This window comes from Scyliorhinus torazame, chromosome 21 (assembly GCF_047496885.1).
Source record: "Scyliorhinus torazame isolate Kashiwa2021f chromosome 21, sScyTor2.1, whole genome shotgun sequence".
Lineage (NCBI taxonomy): Eukaryota > Metazoa > Chordata > Chondrichthyes > Carcharhiniformes > Scyliorhinidae > Scyliorhinus > Scyliorhinus torazame.
In genome coordinates this window covers 30,192,834-30,209,075 of record NC_092727.1, presented here as the reverse complement: position 1 = coordinate 30,209,075, position 16,242 = coordinate 30,192,834, and the positions used below count along the sequence as shown (strand labels likewise).

At 44.1% G+C, this 16,242-nt stretch overlaps 1 protein-coding gene across 3 annotated transcripts; it reads left to right on the top strand.

Annotated features, from left to right (window-relative positions):
* Positions 1 to 5,386: 5,386 nt before the first annotated feature.
* Positions 5,387 to 14,513, top strand: LOC140398236 (RNA-binding protein 7-like). Of its 3 annotated transcripts, none has more exons than XM_072486660.1 (5): positions 5,387 to 5,406; positions 6,254 to 6,416; positions 7,505 to 7,598; positions 8,786 to 8,888; positions 11,508 to 14,513. In XM_072486660.1, the coding sequence occupies exons 4-5, from the start codon at positions 8,799 to 8,801 to the stop codon at positions 11,940 to 11,942; spliced, it is 525 nt and encodes a 174-aa protein (XP_072342761.1). In that variant the 5' UTR covers positions 5,387 to 5,406; positions 6,254 to 6,416; positions 7,505 to 7,598; positions 8,786 to 8,798; the 3' UTR covers positions 11,943 to 14,513. The 3 variants fall into 3 exon arrangements, with proteins under 3 accessions (XP_072342761.1, XP_072342759.1, XP_072342760.1); XM_072486658.1 differs by lacking the exon at positions 5,387 to 5,406 and adding an exon at positions 5,616 to 5,760; XM_072486659.1 differs by lacking the exon at positions 5,387 to 5,406 and adding an exon at positions 5,828 to 5,972.
* The last annotated feature ends 1,729 nt before the right edge of the window (positions 14,514 to 16,242 follow it).

Below are 16,242 nucleotides of genomic sequence, written 5' to 3'. Positions count from 1 at the left end.
CAGGGATCAGTGTAGGACCCACAATTGTTCACAATTTACATAGATGATTTGGAGTTGAGGACCAAGGGCAATGTGTCCAAGTTTGCAGACGACACTAAGATGAGTGGTAAAGCAAAAAGTGCAGAGGATACTGGAAGTCTACAGAAGGATTTGGATAGGCTAAGTGAATGGGCTATGGTCTGGCAGATGGAATACTATGTTGACAAATGTGAGGTTATCCAATCCATTTTGGGAGGAATAACAGCAAAAGGGATTATTATTTAAATGATAAAATATTAAAACATGCTGCTGTGAGAGAGACCTGGGTGTGCTAGTACATGAATGGCAAAAAGTTGGTTTACAGGTGCAACAGGTGATTAAGAAGGCAAATGGAATTTTGTCCTTCATTGCTAGAGGGATGGAGTTTAAGACTAGGGAGGTTATGCTGCAATTGTATAAGGTGTTAATGAGGCCACACCTGGAGTATTGTGTTCAGTTTTGGTCTCCTTACTTGAGAAAGGACGTACTGGCACTGGAGGGTGTGCAGAGGAGATTCACTCGGTTAATCCCAGAGCTGAAGGGTTGGATTACGAGGAGAGGTTGAGCAGACTGGGACTGTACTCGTTGGAATTTAGAAGGATGAGGGGGGATCTTATAGAAACATATAAAATTATGAAGGGAATAGATAGGATAGATGCGGGCAGGTTGTTTCCACTGGCGGGTGAAAGCAGAACTAGGAGGCATAGCCTCAAAATAAGGGGAAGTCGATTTAGGGCTGAGTTTAGGAGGAACTTCTTCACCCAAAGGGTTGTGAATCTATGGAATTCCTTGCCCAGTGAAGCAGTAGAGGCTCCTTCATTAAATGTTTTTAAGATAAAGATAGATAGTTTTTTGAAGAATAAAGGGATTAAGGGTTATGGTGTTTGGGCTGGAAAGTGGAGCTGAGTCCACAAAAGATCAGCCAGGATCTCATTGAATGGCGGAGCAGGCTCGAGGGGCCAGATGGCCTACTCCTAGTTCTTATGTTCTTAAAGTGTGCCCGTTTAATTGGGGAATGGAAGAAAATCACCCACTAGATCTAGACTGACACCAGAAGCTGCTAAAAGCTATTTTAAAGAAATGCACAATTCTGAATTTGCTTCCTGTACTCCTGACAGCCATGGGGAATAAGTCAGATTTCAAAATTCCTCTGCGATTGGGGAATTATTTTCAAAAGCAAGTTAGTTTGATTTTTTTTCCAGTTGGTAATAGAGTAGTTTTCAATGAAGAATGAATGTCACTGCTTTAGGTAGTAAAATGTAATGCCAGCGTGCGTTACAGATTCCGAAATACTGGAACCTGCAGAAAATAAATTATATAAATCAAAGACTTATCTAGACTGTCGGACCCAGAGCACAACCCTTGTGTGTTCAACATTTGATCTTCCATTCCTATTTTTATGCATGGGCATTAAAACACCAGGTAGAAGCCCTAAGCTTTTTTCTGTGATATATATGAAGAAGTGATGACTACCCCTGCATTTTGAGTAATAAATTGCAGGGTATATTCTGATACCTGGGTTCGAAGGATTAAATTACAAGACAAGCTTTCACAAACCAGCGTTACATTCCTGGAATTTAGAAGGTAGAAAGGTGATGTGTTCAAAATGTTCAAAATATTAAGGGGAGCAGATAGGGAAGGCAGGGGAAAACAATTTCCATTAGTTGGGGATTCTAGGACGAGGGGGCATAGTCTAAAAATTAGGGGTGACATTAATAAACACTTTGTACACACAAGAAAAACATTCATGGCTCAGCAAGGAAGTTAAGGGTAATATAAAGACAAAAACTAAAGCATACCATATCGCAAAGGCAAATAGCAGGCTGGAAGATTGGGAAACTTTAAAAGATCAACAAAGGGTTACCAAAAAAGTAATAAAAAGAGCATAGATAAATTATGAAAGAAAAGTAGTGCAGAATATAAAAAAGAGAAAAAGCTTCTATAAGTATATAAAAAGGGAAGAGAGTAGCTAAAGTGATCATTGATCCCTTGGAGGATGAGATCAGGTGGTTACCTTTCATCCCCACCTGCAGTAGACGCCAATGGGAATAACTTCAAGACGACTCGTGTAGGAGTAATGTTGGATGAAAATGGAAATGAGAGGTAAATAGAAATAAAGAGGGAAGAAACCAGGAGTGACAATTGTGGGGGGGGGGGGGGGGGAGGCGGGGGGACAGAATGGAAAAGACACTAAATCAATATTTTGCCTCAGTTTTCACGGTGGAGGGCATTAGTACCATCCCAATAGTAACAGGCACTGCAAAGGTAATAGCAAGGGAGGAACGTGGAACAATCATCAATAGGAAAACATACTAAATCAAGTATTAGGATTGAACGCAGACAAGTCCCCAGGGCCTGATGGCCTACATCCTAGGGTCTTAAAGGAATTGGCAGCAGAGTTAGTGTATCCATTGATTATAATATTCCAAAGTTCCGTGGATGCGGGAAAGGTTCCAGTGGACTGGAAAATGCTAATGTAATGCCCTTATTCAAGAAGGGAGGGAGGCAAAAAGTTGGAAAGTACAGAGCAGTCTGTTTAACATCTGTTGTTGGAAATTGTTAGAACCCATTATTAAGGATGTAATAACAGGACATTTGGAAAGCCAAAATGCTATCTCATCAGAGTCAGCATGGTTTTATGAAGGGTAAAGCATGTTTGATGAATTTGCTGCAGTTCTTCTAAGATGGAACAAGCCAAGTGGATAACGGGGATCATGTAGTATATCTGGATACCCACAAAGCATTTGATAAGGTGCCACTTAAAGGGTTAATACACAAAGTAAAATCACATAGGACTAGGGGTAATTTATTAGCTTGGATAGAAGACTGGCTAATCGACTGAAAACAGGGAGATGGGATAAATGGGTCTTTTTCTGATTGGCAAGATACAACTAATGGGGTGCCACAGGGTTCGGTCCTCGCGACCCCAACTATTTACAATATATATTAATGACTTGAATGTAGTGATTGCAGGTACTATAGCCAATTTGAAGATGACACAAAAATAGGCGGGATATTAAGTTGCAATGAGGAAATAAGACATTTATAAATGGATATGGATAAGTTAGGTGAATGGGCCAAAGTTTGGCAGATGGAGTTTAACATTTTGGTCATAAAAATGGAAAGGCAACTCATTATCTACTTCAAAGTGCTTTGGTGCAGAGGGATCGAGGTGTCCTCATGCATGAATCACAGAAATCTAGCGTGCAGGTCCAGCAGGTAATAAGGAAGGTAAATTAAATTTTGGCCTTTATGGCTGAAGGAATAGAGTATAAAAGTAGGGAAGTGTTGTTGCAACTGTGCACAGCATTGGTGAGACCACACCTGGAGTACTGTGTACAGTTTTGGTCCCTTATTTGAGGAGGGATGTAGTTGCATTAGAGGCAGGAAAGGGAAAATTCACTACATTGAATCCAGAGATGAGAGGTTATTAAGGGAGATTGAGCAGTTTAAGCCTGTACTCTTTCAAGTTTAGAAGAATGAGAGATCTAACTGAGGCATATAAGATAATGAAAGGTATTGACAAAGTAGACATAGAGCGGATGCTTCCTCTTATGGGGCAATCTAGAACGAGAGGTCATAGCTTTAGGTTAAGAGATAGCAGATTTAAAACAGAGATGAGGAGAAATTAGTTCTCTCAAAGTGTTGTGAATCTGTGGAATTCACTACCCGAGAATGTAGTGGGTGCTAGGACATTGAGTAAATTTAAGAAGATGGACAGGTTTCTAATTAGTCATGGGTTGAAGAGTTATAGGGAACAGGCAGGAAAGTGGAGTTGAGGCTGAAAGGAGATCAGCCATGATCGCATTGATTGGCGGAGTGGGCTGAATTGCCTACTCCTGCTCCTAGTTTTTATATAAAAGTCAGTCAATGTTTGGAACTCCTGACTGCAAACAGCAATTATTCATTTTAAATCTGAGAATAATGAATTTTAGTTAACCAATGGCATTTGGGGATATGAAGCAAAGACAGGTATCTGGAGTCTGGTGCAAGATCAGCCATATGGGGTGTCATTCTCCGACCCCCCGTCGGGTTGGAGAATCGGCGGGGGCGGGATTCACGGCAGCCGAAGTCTCCGGTACCGGATATTCGGCAGGGGCGGGAATCGGGCCGCGCCGGTTGCCGGGCCCCCCCGCTGGATTCTCCGGCCCGGATGGGCCGAAGTCCCGCCGATAAATTGCCTGTCCCGCCAGCGTGGATTAAACCACCTTTTGAACGGCGGGACAAGGCGGCGTGGGAGGGCTCCAGGGTCCTGGGGGGGGGCGCGGGGCAATCGAGGCCCACCGATCCGTGGGCGGGCCTGTGCCGTGGGGGCACTCTTTCCCTTCCGCCTCCGCCACGGTCTCCACCATGGCGGAGGCGGAAGAGACTCCCTCCACTGCGCATGCGCGGGCAACTGTCAGCGGCCGCTGACGCTCCCGCGCATGCGCCGCCCCGATATGTCATTTCCGCGCCAACTGGCGGGGCAACAAAGGCCGTTTCCACCAGCTGGCGGGGCGGAAATCCCTCCGGCGTCGGCCTAGCCCCTCAATGTTGGGGCTCGGCCCCCAAAGATGCGGAGCATTCCGCAACTTTGGGGCGGCACGATGCCCGTCTGATTGGCGCCGTTTTGGGTGCCAGTCGGCGGACATCGCGCCGTTTGGGGAAATTTCGCCCACGATCTCCATGAAGGACAGAGCAGGTTTGAGGGGCTGAATGTCACAGCTCCGATTCATGCAAATATGTTAGGGGCTTATTCTTGAGATGTCAGCTTTCTGAAGCTGTTGGTCAGCTTAAGTTAGCTTTCTCGGTTGGTATTTGCAATTCAGCTATTGAATTAAGTTTATTGCCAAAAAGGGATGACAGGAAAGTGGATTTGAGACCACATCCAGAGCAGCTTTTACAAAGAGTCATCCAGACTCAAAACATTAGCTCCATTCTCGCTCCACAGATACTGCCAGACCTGTTGAGATTGTCCAGTGTTTTCTGCTTTTGTTTCAGCTTTGCTCTGATTGAATGGCAGAGCAGGCTCCAAGGGCCGAATGGCCTTCTCCTCCTCCTAAATCCTATGTTCCTCAAGCACTCAGAGCAGAGAATTTAATTTTGAACAGTATTTTTTTAAATCCCACTGATATCCAACAAGCTGTTGCGCATTTTCTGAATGAAAACATGATTTAAAATGTTAAAGATAACACGCATGCCAGGACCTAAAGTCCAGGTTCGAGGAAGTGGATGTGACGGCTGGTGACTAGCGGGGCGGAAGTAAGGCCGGGGGATAGCGGAGCGGAAATAAGGCTGGAGGGGAGAGAGAGAGAGAGAGAGAGAGCTAGCGGGGCGGAAATGGGGTTGGAGGTGGACGACGAGCGGGGCAGAAGTGTGGCTTGAGGTGGTGACGATGTAAGACCGGTGGTGAGTGACTCGTAGGGTTGGCTAACGTAGGGGAGTGGGGCCGGAGGGTGGGCATGCGGGGCGGAAGCGATGTTCAGGTCGGAGCTAGCGGGGCGGAAGTGGGGTCCAGGTCGGAGCTAGCGGGGCGGAAGTGAGGCCCAGGTCGGAGCGAGCGGGATGAAAATAGGCGCCTGATTCGTAATTAGGGTCGAGCGACTTGCGTCCGGGGTTGGGGGAGGGAAGGGTAGAGGGGACGGGGGAAGAGTCTGGACTGAAGGCACCATGGGGGTATCGAGCGACGCGGACAAGACGCTGTTCGTCGGGAGCCTGGATCAGAGAGTGACGGAAGAGCTTCTGTTCGAGTTGTTCCTGCAGGTGGGCCTGGGCCTGTCGAGGCTTCTCCGCCTCGGGGGCCTTCCCTTCACTCGTCCCGGCGGTTCCCGCTTGTTCCCCAGGGTATTGTTCCCCAGGGTAACCTGGGGCTGTTCAAACTCTATCCTGAATTCTCTTCACCTGGTGCCCGCGTTAACTGGGCCAGATTCAAATCTGCCATTTAAACCAGGAGAATGTTTGTGCTGCCAGCGGGAGTAAGTTTCCCAGAGAACAAATTTAAAAAACCCCTCCCATTCTGACCAAGAGTCTTCCAGACTCGCTGGGGCTTCTCTCCACAGATGCTGCCAGACCTGCTGTGTTTATCCAGCCACTTTCTGCTTTTATTTCAGATTCACCGCTTGGCCTCAACCTGTCTGGTTGCTTCATTAACTCCCCCAGCCACTTTGCAAGTCGATGGCTGTGTGTGTGTGTGTGAACTGAAAATGTACCAGCTCTCTCTGCCTCTCACTTTTACCCCCTTTTGCTGTTTTGCCAGGCTGGCCCACTCCTGGCCGTAAAAATCCCCAAGGACAAGGATGGAAAATCAAAGCAGTTCGCGTTTGTGCATTTCAAACACGTGGAGTCGGTCCATTATGGAAAAGACTTGTTGAATGGGATACAACTGCATGGCAAGGCCATCAAAATCCAGTTCAGATCAGGTGAGGAACGGTTCTCTTTCATGTTTTGCTTTGCAACTTATTTCCTGCTTTTATCAGGCGGTGATTCCAATTCTAACAGCAAAATACTGCGGATTCTGGAAACTGAAACAAAAACAGGAGCTGCTGAAAAAACGCAGCATGTTTGTAAGCATCTGTAGAGTGAGAGTAAAGTTAACCTCTATTCTAAATTTGTCACTCCAGGTTTTTCCAGATCCGAGAGAATGTAAATCTGTTCCCAGGTGTCCATTATTTGAGCCGGTTGTAGATATTTCTGGTGGCATTTATTGGAGGTGGGTGGGATGGCACGGTAGCACAGTGGTTAGCACTGTCGCTTCACAGCACAAGGGTCCCAGGTTCGATTCCTGGCTTGGATCACTCTGCGGAGTCTGCATGTTCTCCCCGTGTCTGCGTGAGTTTCCTCCGGGTGCTCCGGTTTCCTCCCGCAAGTCCTGAAAGATGTGCTTGTTAGGTGAATTGGACATTCTTGTGTACCCAAACAGGTGCCGGAGTGTGATAACTAGGGGCTTTTCACAGTAACCTCATTGCAGTGTTAATATAAGCCTACTTGTGACACTAATAACGATTATTATTGGTATTAACAACTGCAAAGATTCTTGTCAATATTGCAACCAATAATTTTGCAATTGACTTTTTTTGACAATTGACCCAATTTAAAGAGGAGTTTGATACTTTTATCCTTGTGGAAATATTTTGGACTTTTAAACTGGATGTACCACTATAATTCTGTGCACTCTTAAGCTACTAAGCCATCAGCTGATCTGGTGCTTTGCAAATGGACTGTGATAATGCTGTTACTACCAGTCATAGAGTTTTACAACACAGTAAGAGACTCTGGCCCATCATGATCATTGGGGTATATCCTCTGCCAGCGATAAATTAGATGCTTTTAATTGGAGTGGAGATGCTGCTTCTGGTTTAAGATGTTGAGGGAAAGTGGAATGTAAGTAAATTCGCAGGAAAGGCAAGCAGCAACATTGGTTGTTTGCTTTCTATTGAGATCCACAGGAAAATTTTAAATCAACTTTTGTATTTAATATTTGCAGTAATTTCCGGTCTTGTGTTCCTAGGCAGTATTCATGAATCTCGGGAAGGAAGTCCCCAGTCTCCGAATTCAACTGCTTCTCTCACTCCGTACAATTCTAACCAGTTCAGCAATAACCGGTATTGACTTGTTCAATTCTTTTATTCTTTGGTTTGTGCGTGATTAGGAATTTAATCTGTTATATCAGACTTGTAAAAATACAATCGCAAACCACTTCATTTGCTGGAACTTGCAAGGGTTGAAGTGCTGCTTTTTAGATTCTGAATATCAGAGTTGCCTTTTCTGTTTTGAATTCCTGAAGTTTTTCTGGGCTAGAGTTGGGAGCCATACTGATTATTGGCATTACTCGTTATATCTGGGGAATTTTGGATGATGTGTGTTTGGCGCTTCCGTACAATCGTATGCCTATCTAGCCGCCGTTATTGGGTGGAAAATCTGATGTAAAATCACTGTTTGCGGTTGTCTCAAACCATGCGTATTGCATTCAAAGTTAGTGCCTGCATCAAACAGCGACATTAACAAAAGCGCCAAATAGAGTTGTCACAAGAAACTTGAGACACTGAAGACATTACCAATGTTTAAGAGAATTTCAATAAAATTCAATCTTAGTTGCCATTAATTTTCATCTCATTATATTCCATGTAGTTCATGTGTTATAAACGTAACTCCATGAATTAGAACTCTTAGATTCTGGAACAGCTAAAATAGATGTGGGGGGAAGGGTGTGGTGTAGCTAAATCCTGCACTTTCTTTTCCAACCGAATAAATGTATAAGTTAATTAGGACAATAGAAGTTGGGGATTAGAAGAATGATTTTAAGTTAAAACACCAGGCAGAAGAACAAAATTCTGAGGGGCATAGACAGGGTAGATAGTCAGAGACTTTTTCCCAGGGTAGAGGGGTCAATTACTAGGGGGCATAGGTTTAAAGTGCGAGGTTTAGAGGAGATGTACGAGGCAAAATTTTCTTTACACAGAGGGTAGTGGGTGCCTGGAACACGCTGCCGGAGGAGGTGGTTGAAGCAGGGACGATAGTGACGTTTAAGGGGCATCTTGACAAATACATGAGTAGGATGGGAATAGAGGGATACGGACCCCGGAAGTGTAGAAGAATTTAGTTTAGATGAACAGCATGGTCGGCGCAGGCTTGGATGGCCGAAGGGCCTGTTCCTGTGCTGTACTTTTCTTCTTTATTCTTCTTTGTATATATTTTAGTTCTGTATTGTTTCTTGGATCCTGTTGTAAAGTGTTCCACCTTCTCTTGTGTGCTCTCTCTTTCTTACATTGACTCCCACACCCTGGGACAGATTTGGTCGGGGAATGGATAACATGGGCTCTCCAATATTTGCAACTCCACAGCCTGTACAGAGATCATTTTCTTCACCTGATAGTCTTCAGCGGCAGGTCTTGGTAAGTAAAGTCACCTTTTCATTAAAAATCTTATTTCCTGCCAAGTTTATTGGGATAAAACTATTGAGCCTCAAATGAAATACAGATTTCAAGGTCCAGTATACTATTGTGCTCTAATTCAGATATCATGCATGTATTTTTTCTAGTAAAATGTCATTTCAAGAACCATTATGAAAGCACATTTTCCCCTTTTTATCAATCGCTCTTTTGTTGTATGTTTTTCAGTGCTCTCATCCTGAAATTCTCTGCATGAGAAGAAACCTCCTAAACATTTAAGAATATATTGTTTATATATGCCATATGTAGTTCCAATTCTCTAATACCTTCTATCAGGTCACCCCCAGTCTTGTCTTCCTTGGGTTATCTTTGATATCAGTTAAGCGTTTTGGGGTTAGCGTGGTTTTTGATTTGCATATGCCTTGACCACTCGTGCTATTTGCAGTGTTTATGGGTAGTAAAACGGCTTCATGAACTTGTATCCCAACTTTTACAGGAGTCGCCCTTTTTCTTGTTCTATCGGAATTAACTTAAAGATATGGGTTCCTTCACTTTTTTTTTTGTTTTCAGCCATGGGATGTGGGCATCACTGACAAGACCAGCAGTTGTTGCCCATCCCTAAGTGCCCTGAACTGAGTGATTTGATGGGGTATTCATTTCAGAGGGCCGTTAAGAGTCAACCACATTGGTGAGCCTGGAGTTACATGTAGGCCAGACCAAGTAAGAGCCAGCTGATTTCCCTCCCTAAAGGGCATTACTGGACTTGATGAGGGTTTTTTTTTCTCCCAACAATCAATGATAATTGACATGGTCACCATTACTGAGACCAACTTTATATTTATTAACTGAATTCAAATTCCACCAATTTCAGTGCTTTGGGGGTTGTGTCTCCAAAGCATTAGCTTGGGCCTCCTGGATCATCAGTCCTATGATTCCCACTATGCTACCATCTTTCTTTTTCTGTGCTCTCTTTGAAAGGGCTATTTAGGCACGAGCCTGGAGGCGCTGGTGACGGCGTCGCTGCCGCTTCCTCCATCGAGGTATACCACGAGCCCGGTGGTGGCAGCTACCCTCAAACTTTGGGGGCAATGGAGACGTCACGGGGGGGTCCCCGATTCGGGGGAACTACCGGTTTGTCCCGGGGAGGGTGGACGGAGGGTTCCTGAGATGGCACAGGGCAGGTATTAGAAGGATGGGGGACCTGTTTGTGGACGGGATGTTCGCGAGTCTGGGTGAGCTGGAGGAGAAGTTTAGGCCCCCCCCCCCCCCCCCCCGGAACACCTTTAGATATATGCAGGTAAGGGAGTTTGTTCGGTGGCAGGTGGTGGAGTTCCCACTGTTGCTGCCACGCAGGGTCCAGGTCAGGGTGCTGTTGGGCCTGTGGGTTGGAGAGGGGAGGATCTCGGCAACAAATCAGGTGACGCAGGACGAGGAGGAGGCCTCGGTGGAGGAGCTAAAGGGTAAGTGGGAGGAGGAGTTGGATGAGGAGATTGATGAGGGGATGTGGGCGGATGCCCTGGGGAGGGTGAACTCTTCCTCCTCTCACGCGAGGCTCAGCCTCATACAATTTAAGGTGCTGCATAAGGCTCACATGACCGGGGCAAGGATAAGCCGGTTCTTTGGGGGGCGAGGACAGGTGTGTTAGGTGCTCAAGGAGCCCAGCAAACCACACCCACATGTTCTGGGCTTGTCCAGTGCTGGAGGACTTTTGGAAGGGTGTAGCGAGGACGGTGTCGAGGGTGGTAGGTTCCAGGGTCAAGCCGGGCTGGGGGCTCGCAATATTTGGGGTGGCAGAGGAGCCGGGAGTGCAGGAGGCGAAAGAGGCCGGTATTCTGGCCTTTGCGTCCCTGGTAGCCCGGCGAAGGATTCTTCAGTGGGAGGATGCAAGGCCCCCAAGCGTTGAATCCTGGATCAGCGATATGGCGGGGTTTATTAAATTGGAGAGGGTGAAATTTGCCTTGAGGGGATCGGTGCAAGGGTTCTTCAGGTGGTGGCAACCGTTCCTAGACTTCCTGGCAGAACGTTAGAAGATGGTCAGCAGCAGCAACCCCCGGGGGGGGGGGGGGGGTTTGGTGGTTGGTTGGTTTTTCTTGAGTGGGCGTGTATATTTGCCTTTGTGTTGATGAAGGCTGTTAATTTATTATTTATGTATATGGGGAGGGGGTTTGTTCTTTTCTTTCTGTATTTTGTGAAAATTTGAATAAAAATTATTTCTTTAAAAAAAAGCTATTTATCCAATTAATCTTATTCCTCTGTTCTTTTTACCATTGCCCTGCAAATTGTTTTTTCAAGTATACATACAATTTCGTTTTCGAAGATTTGAATCTTTTTCCCACCGTCCTTTCAGGCAGTGCATTCCAAGTGGTTGCTGGATTTTAAAATGTTTTCTTTGTCTTTTCTCCTGCTTCTTTTCCAATTAGCTTGAATCTGTAACCTCCGGATGGCAATCCTTCTGCCTGTTGAATCGGTTTATCCTTCCTAGTACTAATCACCTTCAGGTGTTGTATTTGCCAGTTTAGTACCTGCATATGACTTTCATTGATTGAGCTGATTGCTCTCTCCCGTCAGCTCTGATTTTGAATTCTGCAGATTTGAAAGCTTTGATTTTCTTTTAACTTGCAGGTGAACAATATGTGGCAGCAACACGCCATGGGAGGGCAGCAGAATTATAGTTCCTCAATGCAGCAGTCGAGTGCCAACAACCGATCCACGCAGCAGCAATCCTATCGAGGAGCGCCTTCTAGCCAGCAATCGACACCTCCGAATTATAACACCCCTGTACAACCACGGCCACCCAGTCCAAATTCACGAATTACATGGCAATCGGAAAAATCGTCATCTGGCGGCCACAGGCAGCAGGCTCATTCATCTTACCGATCAGATGATGGCCATTTTACTCGAGATGGTCACTTTCAGGATCACAGTCCGGACCAACACTATAGGGGGAGCCGCGAGCCTGAGTTCCAACATGACCAAAGCTCTCACCACAACAGAAGTTGGGATTATGATTACAGGAGGGAGCCCGCTAGAGGCAGCAGACGTCGAAATTGGCAATGAACTGTTAGCATGTCAGATTGGTGGGGTTGGGTTTAAACCCCTTTCCCTCTAAAAGATTGGAATTTGAGGAACTGGTCAGTGAAAATTAACTGAACTGGACACCACCTGGTTTAAAAAAATTTCTATCCCTAATTGTAATTTTTTTCATTGGCGAGTTGGGAAGCCTGCACAGAAATTCCCTGTTTGTAGAATTTACAACACGGGAGGCCCTTTGGCCCATTTGTCTTTCTGACTCTGTCCCCTCCCCACTGAGATTTATCCAATCCCCTCTTAATGTTCCCCTTTGTCTCAGTAGCTGCTTGTTTAAAAGAAGAAAAAAATCCCAGAATTGATGCTGCTCTGTTTGGGCAATTGAGTTATACAGCTTTCCCAATGAGTTCCTTTACCAATTAATTCCTGTCTCATTCTCTTGAACGGTCAGCCTGGGGAGTGGTTGAGCAGCATTGTGTGAGATGTACTTTTTAGAGACAGTATTAAACTTTCACCAGAGCAAAAAAAAAATGTCAAACATGACACTGTCCCATTCAGACTGCATGCAAGTGGAATCTGCTTGGAGCAAACATGCAGATGCAATACTCAAAATTGTGCCAAAATCCATACAAGGGCTGTGGATCTTTCAAGAAAAAGAAATTGTTGTACAGACCAGCCTTTTACAATATTTTCCTCCCACAGTACCTTCTGTTGTTTGATTCCTAGAGGCAATGGCTATTCTTGTTGACGAAAGCTGCTCCGGAGTAATCAGAACTGTGAACAATTGACTTATTAATCAGATTCTCTGCCGGCCTCTAATGCGTACCTCAGAATGTCAGTGCTCTTCAAAACAGTGCTTACTTTTTGTCTACACTTCTGGGAAGTCCAGATGCAGCACAATGAGCTGAAAGCTGCTCCTCAGCAAACAAGGGATTACTCACACTAACCAGCATTAGACCTACTGACAAAATCGGTTCTTGAACTGGATTCCACTAAATTCATTTACAGCTACATCTGGTAAACTGATTTTAAAATGTGTGATTTGCTCACTGAACCAGGACCCGTACTATTTAAACAGTGTCTGAAAGATTGGATTTCTCTTCATAACTTCAGTCCAAACCCAAGTCATCTCTTTTTTTTTTTTCTTTTCACAAGAATAGAAGGAGATTCAAATTAAATTTAGATGAGCGAGTTTGGGATGGGAAGAGCTCCAATAAAGCAATCTGATGCAGTGAGGAATTTCAAGAATGATGGACAACAATTTTAATCTGAGAGAGGTTGTAAATACCAGCTGTTTCTTGGCTTTATTCATAAGCTAGGATAGAAGTTGTTGATTGCCGTTTTCCATGTGTTCAGTTTGTAATGTGAGATCAGCGTCCACCTATACAGTGTCAAACCAGCTCTTATCTTGGTGATCATATCATAAACCACTATTTGGGATGTCTAGGTGCAGGAATCTTGGGCGTGGCTTCGATCCCTGCACTTCATACTAAACAAATAGATAGCACCGTGCCCAGGCAGTGGGTAGCGCCTGAGTTTCTATTTGCTGGAGAGTTGTCGCTGTTTTCCTGCAAGTACCACAGGATAAGTGCAAGCAGTTTATCACCGTATTACTCCCTTAGAGCAGTGTTGGCCTTGACACTGGCAGTAAGGTTCCTTTTTGGGAGTAGTTCACATGCAGATACATTTTCTGTTGGTATTACACATGTTGCTAATTTTTGTCTTTAATTTTCACATTCTTCATGGTATTACATCTAGCCAAACGTTATTGCATTTTTCCTTGGAAGCTAGCATACTCATTGTTTTTGTTCTGGACTTAGTTTAGTTGCAAACGAGGAATTATGTATTCTCTGGTCTTCAGATCACCAGCAAAAAAAAAAAGTTATAACGTAAAAGAAACAGTTGAGAATTTGTTTTTAAAAAAGCAAGATTTGTATCGATTTTTTAATGTAGCTCTCCTTTTCTTTTTAAAACCTGGATTCTTGGAAAATACTGGAATTTTTCCAGGCTGTACTTCACCCAAGTGCATGTTTTTAAAATGCATATTTATCATTTGGTTCCTTCAATTTAAAGTCTTAATTTTACCTTTTTGTAATCAAGGTCTTTTGACTTTGTTCCCTTTTGATTTTTTTTTTAAATGGGTAAGTTAACTTGCTGGCTCAGAAAGTGGAGTTGGAGGAATTTTGAATCCTAGGAAAAATTGCACATGCTGTTTAAATTTTAGTGTTATTTAGCTGTTGTACAGCTTGTAATTTGTCTGCAAATGTGCAATATTTTTAAATACTTAATCATCCTTTTCTAAAGGAAGACCTGCTTATCAGTTCCTGATAGTATTTGCTCCACAAGCCAATTTCTCAATGCCAAACGTAATATCACCCGATTCTGTATTAATTGACATTGTTCATATAAAGGAAAATATGATATCCGAATGTATTTTCTTCAGGTTATAAATTCTTGTATTCTAATCCTTTTGTCTGGGGAATTTTACAAATTAATGGTTTTGCAACTTTTATTTCTTTCTCCCATGTAATGTTGTGAAGACCGTGCAGCTACTTTTTAAAAACCAGCAACATTTTGCAAGTAAAGTGTTTATCCTCTTCATTGTTTATGCACTTTTTTGGATAAATGTATGATTTTACATGAATTTGTTTGCATTGTGGCCTTAAAATTGAGTGTCAAGGCCTCTCACAATGATAATTTCATATGACTCATTGGTCCTGAGATATTAGTCGTAAGTCCAGGTTTTAGTTTCCTGATTATTTCTTATTCCCTGCAATTTTGGGCTATGTAGATTGGAGTATAAAATTACAATTACATGAATGGATTAAATAAGATGGATTTCAGTGTAAATTCATCCATTTCGGACCAAAAAGGGATTGAGTTGAGGTTTTAAAAATAGTGAGAAATTAGGAACAGAGGAACTCTAAAAAAAGAATGGGAACATAGAACATTACAGCGCAGTACAGGCCCTTCGGCCCTCGATGTTGCACCGATCTGTGAAACCACTCTAAAGCCCATCTACACTATTCCCTTATTGTCCATATGTCTATCCAATGACCATTTGAATACCCTTCGTGTTGGCGAGTCCTCTACTGTTGCAGGCAGGGCATTCCACACCCTTACTACTCTCTGCGTAAAGAACCTACCTCTGACATCTGTCTTATATCTATCTCCCCTCAATTTGAAACTATGTCCCCTCATGCTAGACATCACCATCCGAGGAAAAAGGCTCTCACTGTCCACGCTATCCAATCCTCTGATCATCTTGTATGCCTCAATTAAGTCACCTCTTAACCTTCTTCTCTCTAACGAAAACAGCCTCAAGTCCCTCAGCCTTTCCTCATAAGATCTTCCCTCCATACCAGGCAACATTCTGGTAAATCTCCTCTGCACTCTTTCCAATGCTTCCACATCCTTCCTATAATGCGGCGACCAGAATTGCACGCAATACTCCAAATGCGGCCGCACCAGACTTTTGTACAGCTGCAACATGACCTTGTGGCTCCGAAACTTAATCCCTCTACCAATAAAAGCTAACGCACTGTACGCCTTAACAACCCTCTCAACCTGAGTGGCAACTTTCAGGGATCTATGAACATGGACACCGATATCTCTCTGCTCATCCACACTGCCAAGAATCTTACCATTAGCCCAGTACTCTGTCTTCCTGTTATTCCTTCCAAAATGAATCACCTCACACTTTTCTGCATTAAACTCCATTTGCCACCTCTCAGCCCAGCGCTGCAGCTTATCTATATCCCTCTGTAACTTGTAACATCCTTCCGCACTGTCCACAACTCCACCGACTTTAGTGTCCTCTGCAAATTTGCTCACCCATCCTTCTACGCCCTCCAGGTCATTTATAAAAATGACAAACAGCAGTGGCCCCAAAACAGATCCTTGTGGTACACCACTAATAACTGGACTCCAGGCTGAAAATTTCCCATCAACCACCACCCTTTGTCTTCTTCCAGCTAGCCAATTTCTGATCCAAACTGCTAAATCTCCCTGAATCCCATGCTTCTGTATTTTCTGCAGTAGCCTACCGTGGGGAACCTTATCAAACGCTTTACTGAAATCCATATACATCACATCAACTGCTTTACCCTCATCCACCTGTTTGGTCACCTTCTCAAAGAACTCAATAAGGTTCTAAAAATAGTGAGGAAATTAGGAACAGAGGAACTCTTTTAAAAAAAAGAATGGAAACAGAACATTACAGCGCAGTACAGGTCTAAGTACACAGGTAACGAAAAGGGAGTGGCCAGGCACACACACTTCGATGGTTAATGGAATGCTAGCTTTTTATATCTGAATTATAGCTATGGGG

Coding starts and splice junctions, on each gene's coding strand:
- LOC140398236 (XM_072486658.1), top strand. CDS start 5,668: ATGGGGGTATCGAGCGACGCGGACAAGACGCTGTTCGTCGGGAGCCTG. Junction 5,761..6,253: donor TGTTCGAGTTGTTCCTGCAG/GTGGGCCTGGGC, acceptor CTGTTTTGCCAG/GCTGGCCCACTCCTGGCCGT. Junction 6,417..7,504: donor CAAAATCCAGTTCAGATCAG/GTGAGGAACGGT, acceptor TTGTGTTCCTAG/GCAGTATTCATGAATCTCGG.